At 36.0% G+C, this 23,971-nt stretch overlaps 1 protein-coding gene across 3 annotated transcripts; it reads left to right on the forward strand.

Moving 5' to 3' along the window:
- The first annotated feature begins 1,792 nt into the window (after positions 1-1,792).
- Positions 1,793-21,955, forward strand: LOC139697629 (zinc finger protein 143-like). Of its 3 annotated transcripts, none has more exons than XM_071596413.1 (11): positions 1,793-1,858; positions 2,353-2,460; positions 2,537-2,845; positions 3,189-3,350; positions 5,163-5,464; positions 8,459-8,663; positions 10,945-11,153; positions 13,327-13,434; positions 19,271-19,516; positions 20,081-20,245; positions 21,394-21,955. In XM_071596413.1, exons 2-11 carry the CDS (start codon positions 2,379-2,381, stop codon positions 21,469-21,471), a joined length of 1,866 nt encoding a protein of 621 aa, XP_071452514.1. In that variant the 5' UTR covers positions 1,793-1,858; positions 2,353-2,378; the 3' UTR covers positions 21,472-21,955. The 3 variants fall into 3 exon arrangements, with proteins under 3 accessions (XP_071452514.1, XP_071452513.1, XP_071452515.1); XM_071596412.1 differs by lacking the exon at positions 1,793-1,858 and adding an exon at positions 1,907-2,246; XM_071596414.1 differs by lacking the exons at positions 1,793-1,858; positions 21,394-21,955 and adding an exon at positions 20,655-20,733 and having other exon boundaries at positions 1,907-2,460.
- Positions 21,956-23,971: the final 2,016 nt, after the last annotated feature.

The following is a 23,971-nucleotide window of genomic DNA, read 5'->3' on the forward strand; positions in this document are numbered from 1 at the left end:
TCTTCAACTACTGCAGTAATTTCCGTTGTCTCTCCGTTTCACGTCACACAAATAGAACATATTTATTCTCCTGTTCTCAACTCTTGTCTTGATATTTTCTAGCTTCCCTGTCCTTGCTATCGTCAGAGCCTTCGATGTAGCTACCCTTACCTCTAGCCCTCTTCTAGGTCTTCTTTTACCCCGCTTTCACTTCAGTTGTGTAAGAAATTTGTGCCGTTAAGACCACGGAGGTCTTGCCTCCCCCGTTGCCGGGTGCGACACTGTGCACAGGGAACTGAGTCCCGCGTTACTATGATTCATTTTCTCTTTTTCTCCGTCCATATTTTCATGGGAAAGATAATGAAGTTGATTCCCGTGTGCCTTCTTCAATAGTGTTTTAGCATGAAACCATCACTCGAAAGGCCTTGGAGTCAGACGCCTTTACAGCCACCTCAGTGAGGAACATACCCTGCACACACCACCTTTCGTCTGGCTCATGCTCTTCGGTATATTTGCCATGGGTGCTCTTCCCTGGAATCAATGTCCCATATGTAATTTCCCCCGCCAAAGAGGATCACAAGCAGAGGAGATACACCCCGCCCCAAAAGAGCAACACTGCCTAAGCACAAGCCCTTCCACCACATAAGGTAGGCCTGGCGTTGAGTGATTTTCACAATTCAAATGAGATGAAGATATTGGGATGAAATCAAAGCACAAGAGAACAAAGCAATGAGAATCTCAAAAAGTACAGAGGCTAAGTCAAATATTATAGAAAGCGGAAATAAACTATAATAGGTAAATCAGATCATGTTTTTTTGATATTTTGGCATGGTAGTGGGGACATAAGGAAAATAATTTTGTTCGCGAATATTTGCGGGAAGGAGGGAACTGATTCATTATCTATTGTACCCAGTGCAAGCCTACATCATTCATGTTTTACATCCACTGAATTATTTAAATAAAGCTGAAAAAATCAGATAAAAAATTTCCAATCACATAAAATCTAAATGAATTAGCCCAGGAATATCATGCATTTTGCCTACATACAGGTATACAGCCTGTATAGCTCAGATTGTGTGACTACAGGACATTCAATCTTCAGTTGGATGATTCCAACCATTTCACTTTTACGCGAGATTTTACGCTTAGCCACCACTGATATGAAAATTATCACGATGGTACGAACATATTAGTCTGGTAAGCATTCAAGAACGAAAGTCAAATTCACAAGATGCTGTGTGTTCCGCTAGGGTCTGCAGGATAACCTCTTTCCGAAAGGAGCGAAGTCGTATTTGTGAGAGCGTGAGGTACAGAATTAGGTATACGTGATGGGTGGAACATTTTTTTATCGTTCGTTCATCGTGATGATCACCACCACGCTAGCCACTCCATCAGGCGGAGCAATGTAGAAGGATTTTTTTAAGAAACAAACAGACAAAAAATTAGGATCCATAGTCTTGTGTCATCTAAAACCTACCTTCAACGGTATAATGGCAATGGTAGCAATCTGTGATTAAATTGTCCAATTATTCTCGCATATTTGCTAATAGGATTTTTTTAATCCTTGGTACAATACTGATAAGATTAACTTCCCAACATCCTTGTAATCAAGCAATAATTTTATTATAAAATAACTACCAGTACTTACCCTTTTAAAAATTGATACGCCCCACTTTGAGTGTGCTATTATATTCCTTTCTGACAACCTTTGTTATCTACAGCATTCTAACGTAATAAATAGTCATATCTTTAAATATAGTATTCATTTCCTCCTTCAGATGTCAGCAAATAGTTAGCTTCCTGAAACTGCCATCTGAAGGCGAGCGATGACACAACGTCGCTTCCGCAATTCCGCCATTTTGGACCAGCGCGTTGAATGGTGGGTGAACTGTGAGTTCATGGGTAATTTCCCAAGATTCTTATGGAGCATATGCTTGTCGATGGGAGGATAGACCTTCTGCCTAAGAGATTGCCAGAAAAATCCTTTTATTGGCTTTAAATTAGACAGCTCAGTCATTATTCCCTAGCATATACGTCAACCATAGCTTAAGTATAAATCTGCCTTAGTACCTTCTGTTTAATTCTCTCTTTCTCATTCATACTTTGAACAAATACGAGCGTTTGAAAATGTTTTTCGCTTTGATTGCTAAAAATTCTCTTTTAAAATTCATACAAAATCCCCCATGCGTTTGGCAATGCATTTCCCGAAAAACATGTAAATTTTTACTCTTAAGGAAACGTAAAATGATATTTAGCGTCAGATGAGGGTATGAAAATTCTTTTTAACGTGAAAATATGGGAGTATGGAGCTATACATTATGATGTGCAAAGTTCTGGGAACCTGCCTCAAAAATGGTGGTTGCAATGTTACAGGTTGAAAATACTAGATGCATTAAGTAATGGCAAGTTCTGACGAACAAGAAGCAAATGTTGACGGCCAACTCATCTTAACCCCGATGAAAGATGATGGCACTACCACTTGTAAGTCCAAAAAGTAAGGTATTATGAAGTTGTATGTATCACTAACCTCAAGTTGCTTAAGAACGTTGCATTGTAGGTATTCGTCTTGAAAATGGAAGTTTACTTCAGGCCCAGCTGAGGAATTTAGGTGTAATTTCCATTGAACAAAGTGCCGAGAGTGCTCAGACTTCAATTAAGGAAGAAGAAAATAGTGCAGAACTAGTGTCCAAAGATGGAAGATTATGTGTAGTGAAAGGAGGTGGGACATACAAGGTTAATTCATCAGGAGAACTTATACTTAACGGGGAGTCAGAATCTCTTGATGATGCTACTACCACGTTAACTGCTGTAACATTGCCTGATGGAACTCAAGCTTTCGTTGCCCAAGGGATTGGTGATGATGATGGTTAGTAATATTTCATTTTTTAATGGTATCCTTTGAGTAAACATCATAGACACCAAACCAGTGCATTTTTTATTGGTGTACCGGTAAAGGTGTTATGTCTAGTGTTTTCTTGTATCAATACTTAGTCCATGTGTCTTCAAAGAAAGAGATGTTTGAACAGAGATGGGTGTTTTTTGCATTTCAATTCTGCTCATTCATATAAATTAAAAGTTGGTAATTGTTAGGAATGAGAAATGTGTATAAACATCCCTTAACTAAGTGCTAACCTTTTTTATGATTCTTGGTTGCATCGAATGTAATGAATATACAGTGTGTAAATCTGAGATGTTTGTATTTTGTTTAGAAACTTATCAGCTGGAGGATGGCAGTACCTTATTAATTCAAGAAGCTTCCAAGATTCTTGGGAATGGTGGTCAAGCTTTGGTACAATTACCTGATGGGTCCACAGCAATTGTTACAGACTCAATTGTTAAAGATGAATCGGGTAATGAAGACTCAAATTCAGGTATGCATAGTTGGTATGAATATTTTGCAAATTAGATAAATTGTGAGGGTGAAATTTCCTCCTAAAATGGTGATGTGATTCTAGTGTTTTTTCATTCTCTCCCTGGGCTGGAAAATTAGATCTACCACATTTTGTGATGAACGTGAACCCTGAAAGCATTAATATATCTCTTATTACCCTGTGTATTAACATATTACTTGTGTTTTTTATATGTAAGTCAGTAATTTTCTTTGCCTGAAGAATATGATATTAAGCTGTAGTCCCATGACTTGATTCCAACAATGTTGGTTATATGAGAACTGCTTCTGCCTTTGGGAAATACTCTTTGTAAATGAAATCCAGCATCGAATTAATTGGGAACAAATTCCCATGCACCCCTAGTGTACCACATATATGAGTAAAGCCAAAGGATTCACACACATTGTATTTTTTCAAATAATTATTTGACCCTGAACTAATATGATTTCTTATTTATGCTAACATCAGTTCAGTTAAAAGGAATTGTGATATTTTGTGTTAGATGATAAAGAAATGTGTAATATGGAATTAATTTTAGTAATATTGGTATTTAGTCACGTTCAGTGTTGATATATTTGCAGTTGACAATAATTGACAATTTTTAGGCGATAAAAAGGTTTCTATGTGCCAAGGTAGTCCTGTTCAATCAACATTAGGCATAACTTTCTTGATCAGACTTAAGCTTAAAATATTCATTGATCATTCGACCATAAATTTTTTTTTATTGTTCGATTGGTCAAAATTATTAGTATAGTTAGTTGCTACACATGTCAATCAATTAGAAAACTATTCACATGATCTACATTATTTAACTCTTGCACTCCATCCAACGTCATCCATGTTCAATGGATAACTGGTATGTGGGATAAAGCCAATTTCAAATATATTATGCAGTTACGGTGCATATTTTTTGTCGCTAGAAAATTCATTTTCATAATGAAGCCTCTCAAAAAGTACTTTGGATAGGAGTTCCTTAACTTCCAAAGGCATTAGGTAAAAACCATAAACACAGTAATCAACCCGAAGGTCGGTTTAGTAGTGATACAATTTTTAGATATTATATCTATAACTGAGACTAGGATATTCTAAACCGAGTTATGTTCTCTTTGAATTTATTTTGTGTTCATATATAGTACACCCATATTTGATGCTCAATCATGATATAAAAGTAAATTTCGGTATATTCATTTTTAAAGAGCATTTTAACCACAATGGCACCTTTTTCCTGGGGCAGGAAAAATCTTTTTTGCTAAAGATATGTGTATAAGTTTTTTAAAGTCTGTTAATAATTACAGAAATATTGTGTGGTGAAAAAGCCATATGTCTTCCATTCAATAAATTCTTGATATTCCTTAAGCTCCTAATTTTGGACAATATAAATATAAGTAAACTTGTTATTTTAAAAAGTATTCCATGCATCCTCTTCCAAAAGTTTTCAGTGATATTCAAAACATGCTGGAAGCGAACTCATTAGCCTTATTCAGGAAAACCCGTAATTTTATTGATATGTTGTCTACTGTCTCTTTGTTTATTTAACATAATTCAATTCATTTGGTATGTATGCCTTTGGTTTTCATAACTTTACCTTTACATACCTAACATACCTTCAGTGGTGCATCAAAATAATTTTTTGTAATCTTGTTTTAACTGCTCAAACATTGTCCACTAGCGGCTAAGAAGATTGACATGTGATTCTCAAAATTTTCCTAATATAATGTCATAAAAATATGACAATGTCCCATTCTTGACAGATTTATTAATGTTACTTTTATATTCTTTTCCATGTTAATTCAGCCGAGACAATGCAAGCAGTGCACCTTGTTGATGGAAGTACTGCATACCTTACGATGTCTGGTTCCCTTTTGGGTTCACTGGGTTTGGATGGAATTGGACGTTCAAACTCTGAGGAAAATGGGGAGGGTCAAGAATCTGTCATGAAAGAGGATGAAGACACAGATATTGAAGACGAAGATGATGAAGACACATTGAAGATGCCAAGTGATATAACCTCTGGTGCAACTACTAGTAGACCAAAGACTTTTTACTGTCAGCATGAAGGTTGTCAAAAGCTCTATACCACACCTCACCATCTTAAGGTTATTGATATTCATATTAGATTGTTGGTCATACCTGTTTGTTTTATTTAAGTAACAAAATGACTACTTGATCATTTATCTTTGAAGAAATATCAGTTGTAGTATGTTGTACACTTGTCATTTACATTTTTTTCTCATTTTTTACTCTTCCTAAAAACAAAGATTTTTCAGGATGTTTTTTTTTTTTTTTTTTTAAGGTAATCTACCGGTTATGGTAGGTTTTTCGATGGACACAACTACCAAACAAATATTTTGTGACTACTAACAAAACACAACACTAAATTCTACTCTACACCAGGTCCCTCTTCATCTCTGAGTACTTTCTTCCGCCCTTCATCCCGTCCAACATCCCTATCCTGTTCCTTCCCTTTCCTCTTTTGCCCAACATTCTACCCTCTATCACAGTCTTCAACATCCCACTGCCGGTCAACACCCCCTTCATCCACTTTTCCTGCCTCCATAGGATTGCTCCCAACAAACCCCTCTCTTCGCCCACCATACCAAGTACTTCCTCATTTGTTTTCTTCTCTGTCCATTTCACCTTCTCCATTCTTCTCCACACCCACATTTCAAAAGCCTCCAGTCTACGTCTATCCTCCTGCTTCAATGACCACGTTTCCGCGCCGTACATAGCTACGCTCCATATCAAAGTTTTTACGAGTCTTTTCTTAACATCCTTACTCAAAGTCCCCGTCATCAACTCCCCCCTCCTCGTGAAAGCCTCTTTGCCTAGCGCAATTCTTCTCCCTACGTCCCTACTACTTTGACCGTGTTGGTCCAAAACACTACCGAGATACGTAAACTGTTCTACCTGCTCTAGTTTTTGCCCTCCTATTTTAATGTTAAGCTTGCCCTTTTTCTTTCTAGAAAATCGCATAACCTTTGTTTTATTAATGTTGATTCTCATCCCATACCTGTCGCACTGAATTTCCAATTCACTCAGCAATGCTTGCAGCCCCTTGGCTGACTGACAAACTAAAGCTTGGTCATCAGCAAACCTAACTGATTTTACGAATTCCCCGCCCACTTTCATTCCTACCTCTAGTTCTTCCCATGCCTCTTTGATCATTTCCTCTGCATATAGGTTGAACAGCAACGGTGATAATGGGCAACCCTGCCTTACACCCCTTCCTAACACTGCCCATCCTGACTCCCCGTTTCCCACCCGCACCTGAGCAGTCTGAGACATGTACAGGTTGCGGATTAGCCTCCTTTCCCTCCAATCTATTCCTATTTTCTGCAATATACTCATTAGTTTTTCCCAATTCACTCTATCAAACGCTTTTTCGAAATCTACGAAACAGGCCAATACGTCCTGATTATATTCTATATTCCTCTCTCGTTAGTGATCTCAATACTGCAATGGCATCACGCGTACCTCTCCCCTTCCTAAACCCAAACTGATCATCCCCTAAGTAATCATTTGCCCTACTCTCTATCCTTTTGTTTATGATCCTGAGAACAACTTTAGCTGCGTGGGATATCAAACTAATTGTCCTATAGTCCTCACATGACGTGGCCTTTACCTTTTTCGGAATCGGAACTAAAACTGCTCTCACAAAGTCTTCCGGCCAGATTCCCTCCTCATAAATGCTACGGATCAGCCCATATAGCCTCTTCCTCCCACATTTTCCTAAGCATTTTAAAAGTTCCACGGGAATGTTATCTACCCCCACGGCATTTCAGGATATATTTCATGTTAAATGGGACATAGTAGTCCAGGGATAGAGCATTAGACTATTGACAGTAGAGCCCAGGTTCAATTTCTGGGCACCCTCAGCTTAACCCAAGCTGTGTTATTTTTCCAGTATAATTTTCCTAAAGCTAGGCTCCTCCAGAGAAATAATCAGTTGCAAAGGGAAATGAGCTGGCCTTCTAACCCTCAAATTCACACAACATTTTGTTTAGTGTAGGGTGTACTCTGACCTCACATATCAAACCACACTTTGGAGTGGTCTGTGCATCTGAACTGCGTGTATGGTTATTTCATCTTAAGTGGAGAATAATTAAGCAGTAATGTCCCAGTTAGTGCTAACCTTTGTAACACTCTTGCCTTTTGTTGTGCTGTGACTACAATTTTTACTCTTTGAAGCAAAGGATTATGAAAATCTCAAAGATGAAGTCCTTAAATGATCAGATGTTTTTACTCATGCATGACATTATTTTCTACCACAAATCGTCATGTTGACAGCAGTGTAAGTAGGTGAGACCACCTTGAATGTAAATGATACCTCGAATCATCAACAGAGAGTAGTAGCTAATGGATGTAGGGGAAACGTTATGTATGTATTGCATTAGGGGTAAATTCAAAATCTGAAGAACCTATTCCTAGGAAAAGCCCATGTATAATCTTGAAGTTCACAAGCAAAGTTACAGTCCGATAAATGTCTCTACCCAGGAAGAATAAATGTAATTTCACATCATTCAAAGCTACCAAAAAGTCTCTTTCTTCTCAAGTGGACCTTGAAATAATTATTGGTTAATATTTATGCTGGAAAGTGTTTCATTTATCATCCAGTAGGATTCTGCAAATTTTTTTATGTGGGAATTGGATAATACAGATAAGAAACTTTTTTCTGTGGAATATGGAGAAATAGTTTGTGTGAAAGCATCCATTGAAGTTGAAACCAAATCTGAGGGAAAGTATAAGATTGTTGAACTGATAAAGCAAGAACTCATTGTCCTTTATATTTTGGTATTTAAGGGCAATAAATGAGTGATTGGAGGAAAGGAGAATATCCTGACTATTCTTTAATTCTTAAATAAATGTCATTAGCAGTTGCAGTACCGTATTAATTGGCAAGCTTGTAAAATTAAACTCTTAAGCCTAAGAAAAAATTTGTTTGCACTACAAGTTAATTTATGGACAAATTATTTTTAGGTCTTTGCATTTTAAAGGTTTAATAATTTGTTCAATTAATTCTGCTTAAACCTCCACTGGCAGTTTTCATTGGTCTAGTTCATTGACCCAATGTTTTTTTTTGTGTAACACAGGTCCATGAAAGGTCTCACACAGGTGACCGTCCTTTCAAGTGCACCGGAGCCTCTGGTTGTGGCAAAGCTTTTGCCACCGGATATGGTCTAAAGGCTCATATTCGAACGCACACTGGTGAGAAACCATACAAATGCCCAGAGGAAGTCTGTGGGAAGAGCTTTAAGACGTCTGGTGATCTTCAAAAGCATGTTCGGACACATACTGGTAATTTTCAGATTTTCTTATGCATCAAGTTGTTAGTCGTAAGTAAAATCATGTTGATGAGCCTTTATGCAAAATATTTAATTGCATACTGTATTATTGTATAATCATCATTGTTCACTTTTTAATGCCATATCTTTTTTTTTTAATGTGTGTGCAAGAATTTTGTGAAAAATTAAAGTACAGTGGAAATTTTGCAGTCCTTCCATTCATTTGGAAAATAACATATTTTTTAGAAGCTTTTATTATTTTTTGGTGGTAAATCTAAAAATAGTGATGTAGTCATACCTTTTGGAGCCTTATTATGGGAGAAAAAATTTTTGGGACACTTTCATGGTTTTTCCAAAATTTGAGGAATGTTTATGGACTGTTCCACTGAGTACAGTTCGCTTATTCATTGGCCATTACCTTCAGGTCTGAATTTAATTGTATATTTTCAGTGCAAGTTTTATGATCGAGTCGTTAGGCGCTGCTTATTGAACTCCCTATGGCTATGGTGTATTTGAAATTTATGTTAATACAAGAGGGGGCTGAATTGAAAAAGTCCTGTTATTTCTATAAACACAGTGTCATTGTATAAGTCATTTGGTTGAACATTGCCTGTTAATGTTTATCCAGTTGAGCTTATTTTTTAAATGGTTGAAAATGACTTTTCCTTTTGTTACATTAGCTCTTAGCTCACCTATGTTGTGATGTAATTAATAACAAAAATTATGGGTAGTGTCACCTTGCCCTTAAATAATCCAGTTGCGGCTCTGCAGAAAATATATTCCCCTTAAGAATAAAATTACAACTGGTGAGTGGTTCTGGTATCTAAAGTGTGATTCCAAAAAATGAGCCATGTCTGGCATAATTAAATGGTTATTTTTAATTCAGTGAATATTTTAATCTTGATTATGCAGTGACAGATTACAGAAGCAAATGCCCACAGGTTTTAAGAGCAAATTTATTGCTGAATGCTTAATGTTTTTAAAAATAGGCAGAAAGCAAGAAGATTTGAGTGTTTCTGTTTTAAGCTGAAAAGTACCCTGGCAAAATTGTTTGTGAAATATTCAATAGGTTACTTAAAAGGATACTAACCACTGGTGGCAAGAGCTCTACGGCCTCTCAATTAAATAAGAATGGGGAAAGAAAACTCCAATGGCCATAATAATTAGGCCGTAGTAATTAATCTAATTATTATGGCCATTGGAGTTTTCTTTCCCCATTCTTATTTAACCACTGGTGATCAGGGCCCAGAATGTATTTTCAGTTTTAAGGAAAAAAATTGGCACTTCTCTAGAAAAGCATTTGAAAGTATCTTTAAAAACATTCTGAAGTATCTTTAAAAACATTCTAAATTATACTTTCTTTGCTGTTTGATTTTATGAGTATGGAAACAGTGTGATGGACAAAGGGAGGTTCTTCGTTGTTGAAATATAAGGGAAATTATTAGCCAACTCTCGATTATCCATGTAAATGGAATGCATGATGTAGCACAAATAATTGTAAAACATGAATTGCTAAAATATGCAGAAAATATGGTCGCAATATATACAGATTCAATTCGTATGAATTAAAATAGTTGAAAACTATTGGCGGTGGTTAGAAAGCAAATGCACACTCTTCTTTTTCATTCCTTGTAATTAAGCTGAGTTTATTAAGCAATGGAAAGTACAATTATTTCTGTTTTTCAGCCTATTTTGTAAGGGGGATTCATAGTTATATGTTAAAACAGAGCTATTATCAAGTGAATAGTCGAATGTATTGTCAGAATGCTAAATCAATCATGTAGCCAAGAAAAAACAAATGATCGGTGAAGGATAAATATTGACAAAGGTTCGCTGATGCAGATTCATGTTCATCATATGATAAGACATTTGCTGCATAGTAAAACTTATGTATTTCCTCGCCTTCAAGGAGAATATGGAATTCTCTGGGCTGATGAATTCAAGGAAAATAATCATGGCAAAGTAAGGTTAATACAGAAATGTTTAAAACATTAAATACTATTGACAACTTTTGATTTTGTGATGAAATTAAATACTCTTTTAAGTAGATTAAAGTATTTAAAACCTGTATTTTTTTTAAGCATATAAAAGTTTCAAAGCATTTAATTATGATGACAATTCTAATTTTATTACAATTTTGAGGTATTATGAAAAAAAAACAGCACACATAATCAAGAGTTTACTGTATTAAGAAATGTACTTCAGGTGGTTCAAAAGGGTGGATGTCAGTACTTCCCAAATGAATGCACAATTTTTTTCAATTAACGTGCCTCTCATTGTATCCTTTTCTCCAGGTGAGCGTCCATTCAAGTGTCCTATTGTAGGTTGTGGGAGGTCGTTCACTACATCAAATATTCGGAAAGTCCATGTGCGTACCCACACAGGTGAACGACCCTATGTGTGTCCTGAGCAGGGATGCAGCCGTGCCTTTGCATCAGCAACCAATTACAAGAACCATCTTAGGATTCATACTGGGGAGAAACCATTTGTCTGTACTATTCAAGTAAGAAAAAATTTTTTAAATCCCAGTTAAAATTTTTCATTCCTTTTGTCTTCGCATGATTTTTTGTGACATCTACATGGTTTGTCTTGGAAAAAGGTCAAATAAATCCATGAAAAAAATTTTGCAGATTAAAGTACTAATTACTTAAATTCTTCAAAATGGAACCTTGTCAACGGCTTCTTTGACATTATCCAACATTAAATAATGGTTGACTTTCATCTCCTCCTTTTTAATCTTGGGAATAAAAATGTCTGGCAGAGCCACATCAAGGCTGTGGGGTTGCTGGGGCATCTTGTGTCATGGCCGGACCACAAGGATGGTGGTGTATGGCTGCAAGTTTTCATGGTGCGGTCTCCAGTTGGCAAAGATCTCCTTTCTGTTGCATTGCCCTCTTTTCCAAAACCTTTCAAGGATTTCCATTTAAAACTTAAGTGTTCACCTTCTGTCCCTGAGGAACAAACTCTTTCGGTATAATTCCTGTTTAGTCAACAAAGATGATTGGAAAAGGACTGCTAATTTTTAGACACTCAGTAATTTTAGTTTGCAATGATAATTTTTCATTGTTGACCCAGGTGACTTCAGTTGGTTCATACTGAAATACTTGTGGGTTATAAATCATTTAATAGTGGAATCTTGATAAAATAGTGCTTATAATCAAATCATTCATAATGTTACCCTCACTGTTATGATGTCAAATTTATTTTCACTTATTTGCTAATTCCTAAAACTTGCAGGATAGCATCGCCATCGCTGTTAGTAGTTCACATGATAGGCATTGGTGCCATAGCACTTCCTGATAACAAAGGAATATAAAACCTAGAGCAACATAAGAGCAAAGAATTTTTATTTTAATAAATTTTTTGTGGATAGTCCATGAGTAATGGTGGCACTACTGTCTGTTTCGTAAGGATATATACCAGAGTTTGATAGTGCATAGGTGGATAATAGTAAATTGGATTTCATTGAATTATGAATCAGAATTAACTTGTTCCTTTTTTCATTGATTGGTTGTTGAGAAAATTTTTGAATAAATTGTCGTTAACAATTTTTGGCATAAAAACGAGTTTTGAACCCCATAGACCAAATACCCAACTTTTGAGCTTTTGATAACTGAAGTGGGTTAGTTAATTCTTATCACATGTTAATATTATATGGAACAAAAATTTGTAAATGATTTTGTGAAGCCCTATCTTTATTTTACGAGAGGTTTTGTGATAAGGTGAACTTATATTGCTTTTTGACAAGACGTGTTAAATTAGTTCTACCACTCATTACCTGACTGTCCTCATTACCAATTGTTGACTTCAAATGGTTCTTGCTCGCAGTATCTGAAAATATCCCCGAGTGGTAATGCACTTTATGTTATGGCAACATAAGGTTTATTAAGCTCTTCTAAACTGTACAGAATAATTTCATTCTAAATTCAAGGTCTCTAAGCACTTTCTTCCTATGCAGATACGGAATGCTTTTGAGCTTTGTCACCTGGATAAAAGTGCTAATATAGCCAAGCAAATAGTGGATTGAGACAAAAAACAACCAAATATTGTCATTTGGGTGACCAATGACATTGTTTAGGAATAAAATAGCTTGACACTTCATTCATTTTATTTTCTGATGAAAAAAATTGAGTCACTCTGCCATGATTTCCATTGCTATCCATGAGTCACTGTTGCAGCTCAATGGACTTCTAAATAATGAGAAAAGATACCCTTAAAATGCCTGAATTTTTGGGATTCTCTGTTTACAGGCTCTATTTACTCACTGTACGTCCACTCACAGTAAAACCGTGTTAATCTGTTTTGTAATTCACATCAAAGGAGGGATTTTTGAATTAAGTCTTATTGAGTGACCTTTTTAAAAGAGACCAGTCTCATAGCAATAAAAAATGTCTTTATCTTCATGTCACTAATAATTTTCTGTGATATGTTTTCCAATTTGTGTCTTCTCTCATCAATAACATTGGCTAACTCTTTCCTAGCCAGGGCATAGATATCACTTAACATTATAATAAGAAAAATAGTTGTACCTATAAGGAAATTTAAAGTAGATTACCAATTTGTTTGAGCTCAGTAATGGCTTAACTAAAATTATTTCTTAAATATATTTTTCATGTTATTTCTGGGCACTTTTTATTGTTTGTGAACTGTAATTTCAATATTTTGTTTTATTTTAGGGTTGTGGGAAGAGGTTTACGGAGTACTCTTCTTTATACAAGCATCATGTGGTCCATACTCATCAAAAACCTTATGTATGCAATCTCTGCGCGCGAAATTATCGACAGGTTAGTGTTTTTTGACTTTAAACTTAAAAAATCATTAAGAATGTTACTCCCAAAAAATGTATATGATAATTAATACTCTTCTCCTCAATAGAAAATGATGAAAGGCAGAAAAGAATAAAGAAAAGAGCATTCTATGGTGTGTTTTAGCCTCCATTGGACTCAGTGGAGATGGCTTTATATCTTAACGCTTTCCTTTCATTCTTTAATTTGACCATTAGAAATACAAATTTATGTAATTTTCCAAGTTCTTTTAATATCCCTGTGCCGTAGACAAAGAATCTTGGATCAATAACAAAAATGTCACCTCAAGAGCATGTCATATAAGGTTGCTATAGTAAAAATTATAGTGTTGGGTGACTAGTTATGAAAATGCCATGACCAGATAGAGGTACATTCATTATTTGATTTTTGTGGCAAATGTCAAACATCTTCTTGTACTCCAGTAAGCAAACAGTCATCCTGATTTTGTTTATGCTACTTTTTAGGGAGGAAGAAAACTTCAACTAATGCTATGGTATTACATTAACTCCACCCTTTCTAAACCCAAATTGATCCCCTCGAAAGTAATTGCATCCTTTTGTTGATGATGCTAAATACCCAGCCCAAATATTTCCAGTTAGCTGTTTTTCAATAATGTGATAACAGGCTAATTTTCACCATATATCTCTTCTGTCAGTGTAAGTACCAAGGAGTACAATAATGGTCCTCATCCAGTTCTTTACGCATTTCCTCTTTCTTCAGAATCTTTGATTACATCAGGTTCTTGCTTGCCTTAAAGTCACACAATACGAGGGTCATCCGGAAAGTAGTACCCGTTCGTGAAATAAAGACACAAAAGTAAATATTAACAAACATAAAAAATTTTATTTGAAAGAGGATACTTTAAACTACTTCTCAACATAATCTCCAAGCAAATTAAGGCATTTGTCATAACGTGTGACAAGTTTCTGTATTCCTGCTGCATAGTCCTTCGCCGCCAGCTCATTGAGATACGCGAGGGACCCATCTTGCACAAATTTTTGCATAATGCAGATGGTGTTTAACAATTTCATGAACAATTGTTCGAGAAACATTGGGAAAATGCTCACAGATGTCATCAATTGTGACGCGCCGATCGTTCCTCACGAATTCGTCGACTGAGCTCACCAGTTGGTCTGTAATGACAGACGGTCTCCCCGAACGCTCATCGTCGTGTGTGTTCCCCCTCCCCATGTTGAAGTTGCGACACCACCGCCGAACAGACGACTCGTCCATTACATTGTCTCCATACACCTCCTTTAATTGGCGATGAATATCACATGGGCGAACGTTTCTTGCATTGAGGAATTTAATCACTGCCCTCACTTCACAACTGGCGGCGTTCTCAATTTTTTTAAACATTGTAAACAAGCACAGAAACAACACAGGCAATGCTAGCGTCACGCAACTTGGCTCAGAGAAGGCAGACAAGCCACTGAAGCTATCTGACCTCGTCCAGCGGCTACTCGCGTCGTCAGCACTTCATGCGGCACGAACGGGTACTACTTTCCGGATGACCCTCGTATTTTCCACCCATTCATTTCAAGAAGTATACTTAATTATCGCCAAATGACTGCAGAGTGAATTCAAAATATCCTTATATTGACTGAGAAACATAGCGTATATTTCTGAATATAGTCTCCTCCCTCCCCAATCTTAACAAAATTTAACAAATAATCTATATATATTTATGCCATTCCATCCTAACTTCATTTGTAATATTCCAAAGAAGCGAGTGCAGTAATCAACCAAAAGGTTGGTTTGTTACATTAGGGTAGAGCTCACCTAATACTGACAGCATGTGAAAATCACAATTTAACAGAGTAATGAGGGGAGCCAGTTCCTTTCTCTCTGCCACCTGGTTTCTCCCAGGAAGATTTCCTGGGAAATGGTATGCTAGCTGGGGTTTAATTTCCATGTCACCACTTGAATTTGTGCAAAATAGCATCATGAGATGGCCTTTCATTGGCTTATGGCCGGGGTATGTTCTCTTTTACTGTTATGTGTAGAAATATAGGTTCGCTTAGGTATCTTCTTCCAGAAGAGACTAGTCTCATCATAATAAAAAACTCTCCTCATGACACGTTATGCGAAGAGTCACTCATTAACGAGTCATTTTCCAGGCCAACAATTATGCTCATAATGCAAATTACTCCCTATGCAAGGTTCCACCAATTGGATATGGAACCATACTCCCTAAGACATCTCTTTTAATTAGCAATAATAAATCACTATTTTTGAAATGACATCCACGTATAAACACACATGCAAAAGCATGTGCGTATGCACAACTTTTTTTACATATTGAGGGTGATTACATAGATGAACTTCCTTAGAGAAAAATATTATATGAGATGTGTTCAAAAAGTAATGGGTATTTTGTAATTTCACATAATGTCCCATGAGTTCTTGCCACAAGGTCAGGGTATGGTTCTGGTCAAAAGGTCTTGCCACAAATGATCAGTAATGAGTGCTACTGACAAATTCAAGGCTATTTAAGTGAAGTGATACAAAAAAATGCCTATAATTGTGGAAAAACAACTCATTGCTTTTGACTGCAATAATGCAATCCGGAGGCGGAAAGCGATTGAGTTCTGCCAAAGATGAATTAATCATCACAAATTCTTGATTTAGACACCTCAAAAGACAGGTATCCATGGGAAATGCCAGGCGACTCGGAAAGGTATCATTTAGACTATATTATGGTTTGATGCCAATTTAAGAACAGTGTGATCATTGAAGTAAAAACATCAGTTTATCTTTCCTCTCAATTTTATTCAGTACAACTAGTTTCAATGCATTGGTGTCATCCTTGGGTATAGAGTTACACGTACAGGTCGGTTATATTTATATACATCTGTATGGGGACTATATATTCCAGAAGTGTTTCAAGGATTGGACAAAGCGCTCACATATTTGTTATATCATATCTAATAGGGACTACCTCGAAGGGTAAAACATTGATATTGACAAATAAATAAAATTATTTCTAAACATCTTAAGTTTCAATTATTTATTGAACACACCTCGCATATATCACAGCATACAATAATCTTGTAATTTAAAATGGGTTTAAATAAACTGCAGTATCACGTTTGCCTGGGAGATGTCCGAATGACTAAAGCAGCATTAATGAGAATCACACTCATACTCAGTGTATAAGATTGTACAACTTTAAGCACATTAAGTGATAAAAATTATCATAGCCTGAAATCAAAATATTATGCCTTAATTTCCACTTGAAAAACACCATGCCTCAGGGATGTACAAATGAGCATAGTTTTGTAAAGGAAATAAAAATAATAGTTACTGCATTATAAGTATTCCGAAAGCATTGGTATGAATTTGAATCAAGGGAGAATATTAATTGTTGTACTACCTTGATCAAAAAGTTCCCGGAATAACCACCGTGTGGCGCTCCCATCGTTCCGATTTGAGTTCTGTTTTTTTTGTTAAATTGGTACATCTGTTGTTGATATTCCCTTTAAATCTTAGTGTCATAACTTGACATTTGCAAAAGTTACGTAGCCAAGAGTACATCTATCTCTGTGTGTCTTGGCGATTTTTTACAATTTCAGAAATGGATTTAAATTTGCAACAACAAACTTGTATTAAATGTTGCGTACAAAACAGATTTAGTGGCGCACGGACGTTGGAAATGTTGGAAAAGTGTTTCGGCAACGATTCTCTAAAAAAAACGGTCGTTTACCAGTGGCACGAGCGGTTCAGAAGTGGTCGTGAGTCAATCGAAGATGATGAACGCAGTGGCAGACCATCGACATCGAAAGTCGGTGAAAAAATTGATAAAGTAAAAGAAATGTTGGTCAATAACCGCAAATTAACCATCAGAGAAATAGCGGAGGACTTGAACATTGCCTATGGATCCGCCCAAGACATTGTGGTTAATGATTTGGGTTTCCGTCGTGTAGCAGCAAAGTTGGTTCCAAAAGACCTCAATTTCATGCAAAAAAGAGACCGTGTTGACGTCGCAAAAGACATGATTTGCGAGGCTGAATCCGATCCCACATTCATCAAAAGGATCATTACTGGAGACGAGACGTGGGTTTATGAGTACGACACGCAATCCAGACATCAGGCAAGTGAATGGCGTTCACCAAATGAGCCGAGACCAAAAAAACCACGTCGTTTTCAGTCAAAAAAGAAGGCAATGCTGACGGTTTTCATGGATTACAACGGTGTAGTGCATCATGAATTTTTGCCAGAAGGCCAGACAGTAAACAAAGAGTATTATTTGGGCGTTATGAGACGTTTGCGTGAAGCAATTCGCCGAAAGAGACCAGAAATGTGGGCAGAAAACTCGTGGATTTTGCACCATGATAACGCACCGTCGCACAGTGCTATCATTATTCGTAATTTTTTGACGAAAAATGCAACAAATACCATCCAACAGCCACCGAATTCACCTGATTTGGCTCCCTGTGACTTCTTTCTGTTCAATCGAGTTAAAAAACCATTACGGGGAACGCGTTTTAGCAGCCGAGAGGAAGTAATGGAAAAATCGCAGGAAGCACTGATGGACATACCGAAAACCGAATATAAAAAATGTTTCGAGGATTGGATCAAGCGCTGGCATAAGTGTGTTGCAGTCGATGGGGATTACTTTGAAGTGGACAATATAGATTTAGATGAATGAACTTGTATTTTTAATTTTCTGAATAAATTCCGGGAAATTTTTGATCAAGGTAGTATGTACTGGTGCTGTTAAAATTTTTGATTGCTTATTTTATTAGCACAAACTTGTATTACTCTAGTTCTTACACATGTATTCCTTTCTTTGTTTAAAGTGAAGATCAAAAATGGTCTCATAAAGTCTTTGATCAATTTCCTTCCTAACAAATTTATAACTTAAACCTTTAATACACACACTTCCTTCCACATTTTCTGAAACTATGTAGTTGTTCAGGGTAAAAACTGGTAAGTTTAATTTACTTTCGAGTAGATGCTATGTCTCTCCACATTTGTGTTAAATATCATGTCTTTTAAAGCCCTTTCTGTATCACAATCAAGTATGAAATAATTGTGGTGGATTCCCATTGCCATCCTCAGTGACGTTGTCTACATGACACCATCACTAAATGGTAGACCTACTGTGGTCATCTGTCTTGTCAGTGATCTTACTGGGGAATGGTGTAGAAAAAAATATTGTGTAGGCTACATTTTGTTTAGCTTTATCCTTTCTTCTGTCTAGCTTGAATCACCCTACCAGGAGAGCAATATCACTGCTACCACTTACACAGCCCATGAAGCCGTCATAGCACACATGTTGTTCTACTATGTCAAGATTTTGGTAAATGGGAAAGGAATCAGTAATGTAAAATGCATGAAATGGATGATTGCCTTACGGGGGATCAAGATGGTGCAGGGGCTAACATACTGGCTTCCCAACCAGAGGGCCCGGGTCAAAATCCCGGCTGTATTTAATATTTTTCAGAGGTATCTCGATCCCTACTTGAGGTGCTTTGTGTAGGGCACTTTGAGTGAGTACGCTGTCCGTCGGATGGGACGTTAAACTGCGGACCTCTTGGCACCTTTTATAAGGAGTAGGCTAATACCGATGCCGGGTTTCTCTCCACCCGTCGTCCTTTCCTGTCTATCCCCTACGGAACAAATGACCTCAGCAGTCGGTCGCCTCCCATAAATACTACTACATGAGTGCCTTTCCTGAAATCCTTTGATTTCATGGGAGCATTGTACTCTTAGGCAGATGTGCAAGTCAATCATTTGCTGCTGGAATGTGTTTAATGTACCATGGCATTCCTTACTATGTGGGTACTTAAAGATTTTTTTTATTCAACAGGCTTCAACTCTTACAATGCACAAGCGTACTGCCCATGGAGTTATTACTGATGGCACTGATCGGTATGGGTTCCTAGACATAGACAATGAAAATGAAGGAGAGGATAATGGAAACATAGTTTTAGTTGACCCCTCGTCCGTCCAATTTTATGCCACTACTTCTCATACAAATTCCAATGGAGAATCTGTGGAAGGTGATTCACAGCGAAAGGTGAAGAAAGTAAAGGTGACTTCCTTAATTCCAAATGTAAGTATCTTTGCATTTTGTTTTAATGTTATCTGTTTTAGTTTAGTATTCAGTAATTGACGAGAGGGGATTTTGTTTCACCAAAATGTTCTGAATAAAATGGAATTTGATGAGAAAGAAGAGGTAGCCCACAAATCTCCCAATCTTTATGTGCAGTTTGAATGATGCAAAGTTTTGCATCATTCATCATTTGCAAGCACAATGATGTTTAACCTGTAATTTTTCTATGACATGGCAGGCTGTGATAATCCTACTGATATATATTAAGTAGCTGCAACTTATGAAATATCCTCTAAGAACTGATGTTGCCTCTTTTCATTATTCTCAGTTTGAATGCATCTACATTGAAATTATGGTTTTAATGATTCCCTTGGTTGTGTTGACCTAGGCTGATAATTAAAAAAATGGTTATACTTTATTTGAGAAAATATTGGATGTTTTTCTGCTTCTTCATTTTGAATTGTATTAGTCTTCTTGGACAGTGGTATTTCTATACTATATTGTCTCTTAAAATATTTGAATTGCTGATGCTTGCTCACTGGTGTTTTTTTTCCATTATAACAGGTGATGGAGGTTCAAGAAAATGGTACAACACTTGTTGCCCTTCACCAAGGGCAAGGAGGTAGGTCAGGGCAAGGAGGAAGTCAGACTCACAGCCTTGCCGTGACCGGTGATTCAAATGCCCAGATCTTTGTAGTTGCTGATTCTGCACAATTGGCTGCTCTTCAGGTATGAGGAACATTGGTTTTCAATATTTTCATGAATGCTTCCAATGATCAATATAATGCTACTGAAATAGTCCAGGTTGCTTCACTCCTTAGTTGGATTTGAGCTTTAGAAGCACTGCTCATTCAAATTTCTGAGGGGAGACTTAAAATTGCCAGTGGTTAAACAAAATGGACAAGCTTTGTTAAATTTGTTTTTTTTTCAAGTTATTCAAGTGTGGTGTAATATTTCAAATGAAAAAAACTGGGCAGAATTGTAGTATCATATTGATCTACACTGGTTGAACTCAGTTTTCAATTGATTTTGCATCAATTTAAATTGTTACGTTACATCCATAGAAACCAAAGTAATAGTGTTTTATCAAAAATATGTGATTTCAAAATTCATATGTCACTTGCTTGTATTACCCCAGGGTAAGTTCAAGAAATGAATGACCATTGAGTTACTTCAAAGTCATTGCATCCCGGGAAGATAATCCTTGAGAAAGTTGCTGAATTGCAATGGAAAGAAAAATTTCAATGAGTATGTGAAATTAATCCTTCAGCTGGGACAATTCTTGCTCATTTCAAGCCCTGTATGTTGTTTATTCCTGGTGCCCATCATGTGCATTTAACCAGGGAAGAGAGACCCTTAACATTGGATGAGGATTAATGAAACGTGCTCTGAAGAAAATGTTTTCTCTCCTTAATTTACTCATTTGGCTATGCATTGGAATAAAATATTTTGTTAATATTTACACTGCATTATTGTAATTGTATTGCAGCATAAAAAACTTGCAGAAAGTTAAATATTCATTTTTTGAATTTAAACTTTTTGTACAAATTTAACTAATTTCCAGTGCAATATGAGAGTTATGTATTGAATAATGAATGCACAGAGCCATATTTTTGGATATGATTTTAGATTCAGATATTACTCTGTAGCATACAAATCATTCCTGGCTTTGATTAATCCTATACTTAGTAGATATGAAAAGTTTTAACTTATTTATTCATCTTTGAACTGCCTAACTGTGGTTAAACATTATTGAGGGTTTTTTAAATATATATATATATTTATATTTAAATTTCTTATAAAAATTCACCTTTTTGTCTTGCATATGTTCCGGTATTCTTGAGATATACTAACTGATGATGACTGACTTTTTTCAGCAACTTGGACTCTCAGTATCTGATGGCGTCATAGGAGATAACAAGGAATCAGATCCTCTTTCTGTCGGTGATCTCTAGATGTGATTGGACTGCATTGCATCTGCAATGCACATCTTCCACGTTGCTCTCGTATTTTGCTCAATTTTGTCTTCTAAGCCAGGTGTCTCCTCATGAACATTACTTTCATTTCAAATTTAGTATGTGCAATACAGGTAGACTTAATAGTGAGTTGTCTTTAGTTATACCAGCTAAACAGTATTGTTAATTATGTTTTCCTCAATTTTTTGTTTTTACAAATTTGTACATATTATCGTGATTCATAGTAAATTAACTGAAGGAACTTTAAATTATTCATGCTTGAAATAAGCAATTGGTTTTCATATTTTTACTTGACTCTATTTGACATGCTTTATAAGGATTGATTCAAATGATCAAGGCTGGTTCTACATTGTGATAAAAATCTTTCATTTCTTTACTGCATAAAAGAGACATGCAAGTAAAGAATGAATTGTATTGTTACCATTACTGAATAAGTTGAATGGCTGTTTTGAAGGGTAGGTGATTCGCAAAAAATAAAATATCAATTGTAAATTATTTTATTTTAATTTCCTCTCAACGGTGCAGCTGGACATGCCACATTTGTACAGTAGCTGTCTTCCATCGCATTCCTTAATTCTAGCATATTTTTCTTGTCAATAGCATCCTCCTTTAACCTATTGTAGTTCAAATGACACAGTTGAAGGTGTAGCATGGTGAAAATTCTTCATGATGAAAGAAGGCACCTTCCTTTTCCACCTAGAATTTCTTAATAATACCAAGGCTTTGTTAGAGTGTAACATCTTCAGTCGAACCTGAAGATGTTATGCTGTAAAAAAGCCTTAGTTGTACAAAATTCTGTGTGGAAAAGCAAAGGTCTTCTTTCATCTTTATTAAAGTTCAAGTATTTAGGTGAGTATTGAAGATGCTACATTAAATAAGGATAGTAGGTGTTGAGACTACAGGGTACCTTAACAATGGTCATTACCTTTTCTTCCTAGCCTATTAAAATTTTGGTATGTGAACTACCTTAAGAGAGATCTGAAGTATCTATAAAAATGTAATTTATAAATAAATGTATTATGGTATTAAAGCAAGTTAAATATGCCCGTTAATTCATAAAATAATATTACAGTGCTCATGTTTTAAGGATTATCATCGAGAAAAAAAAATTTATTGACTAAATAAAATTCAACAAAAATGTAAATCATGAGACTTTAAATCAAGCTTGAAAGAAGATATAATTTACCCTCATCATTTTTGGGAATATAGTGTGACGAAGGGTGGTATTCATAATTTTGTGCCATGAATAAAGAAGTACCTGGTAGTGATTGCTCCTAAACAGTTACAGTAGAGGTTAATTAATGTAGCTGTTAAAAAGGCAACAAAATTAGTTCTGAATTGCTAAGGCCAAGTTGAAATAATCCAATAGCCAGCGCTTGTTTCCCTTTCTTCTTCTTGGATTACATTATTTTGCAGAGTGGAATTCAAAATTTTTCTATCTATTGTAAGAAAAGAGTCCATGGTGGTTTATGTCAATAACTAGATAACATGTCTACATGGAATCCACTGAGTACAAGTACGTGTTATGATGGTAAAAATTATATTTATTTACAATAGTTCAATTCTGAAGCAATGTATGTGCTTGGGCACCGAGACCATACAATTCTTTTAAGGCAGAAGTCTTACCACTCAAGAAGTATGGTTTTTTCATTCATTTGATTAGATACTTATGTATTTCCTCATCTCCATTTAAAATTGGCAGGATCCACAAGGCAATAGGAATGTTGTGAGGCTATTTGGAAAATGTTAAATATATACATATGTGAGTGGTTGAAACTTGTGCAGTGGTAAATACGATTAAATAACGGAATGAAAAATTAAAACTCTTAATCTCTACCATAAATCTGATTATTTTTTATGGACAATGTGCATCTCATATATTTTCTGCTAACATTTTCTATAACAACCATTAGCTGTAATCCACCCGAAGGTCAGTTTGGTAGGTAAGGCAGAGTTCAACCATTACTAAGTGTGACAGTGTGTGAAATTTGCTTATCAGGTTAGTGGGTCCATTTCCATTCTGTACAAAGCTTAAATAACTTCTTTGACCTCCTTTATAATTGACATTCCTTTCATCATATCGAAGTATATTGGTGTGTTAAATGCCTAATATCTCTTTCAAAGTGCTGTCAATTTGTGTTTGGAAAATCTTGTACGAATGATGCAGCATGATAGGCAGGTCATTCCAGATCAAACCATGAATTTTAATAACAATTGGTTGCCAACTTATTTTTGGTACACAACTTCCTGTGTATAAGAGGCCCAGCACTTAGTTCTCTGGGAACAGCCAATTTTTTTGTTGAACAAGTGGCATTCCATGATCATTTAGCATTTGACAAAAACCTTGATATCTCAAGAAGTGGTTCAAAAACAGTCTTTAAGTAGACCATGTAATATTATTTCTATTGTTCTACCTCGGAATCAATCCTCCATACTGAAATTTGGTTCAAGCTACAAAATGTAACTTTTTAGTCTAATT

This window comes from Hetaerina americana, unplaced genomic scaffold, assembly GCF_022747635.1.
Source record: "Hetaerina americana unplaced genomic scaffold, ioHetAmer1.1.p SCAF_8, whole genome shotgun sequence".
Taxonomy (NCBI): Eukaryota; Metazoa; Arthropoda; class Insecta; order Odonata; family Calopterygidae; genus Hetaerina; species Hetaerina americana.

Coding starts and splice junctions, on each gene's coding strand:
- LOC139697629 (XM_071596413.1), top strand. CDS start 2,379: ATGGCAAGTTCTGACGAACAAGAAGCAAATGTTGACGGCCAACTCATC. Junction 3,351..5,162: donor TAATGAAGACTCAAATTCAG/GTATGCATAGTT, acceptor ATGTTAATTCAG/CCGAGACAATGCAAGCAGTG. Junction 19,517..20,080: donor TGACTTCCTTAATTCCAAAT/GTAAGTATCTTT, acceptor CCATTATAACAG/GTGATGGAGGTTCAAGAAAA.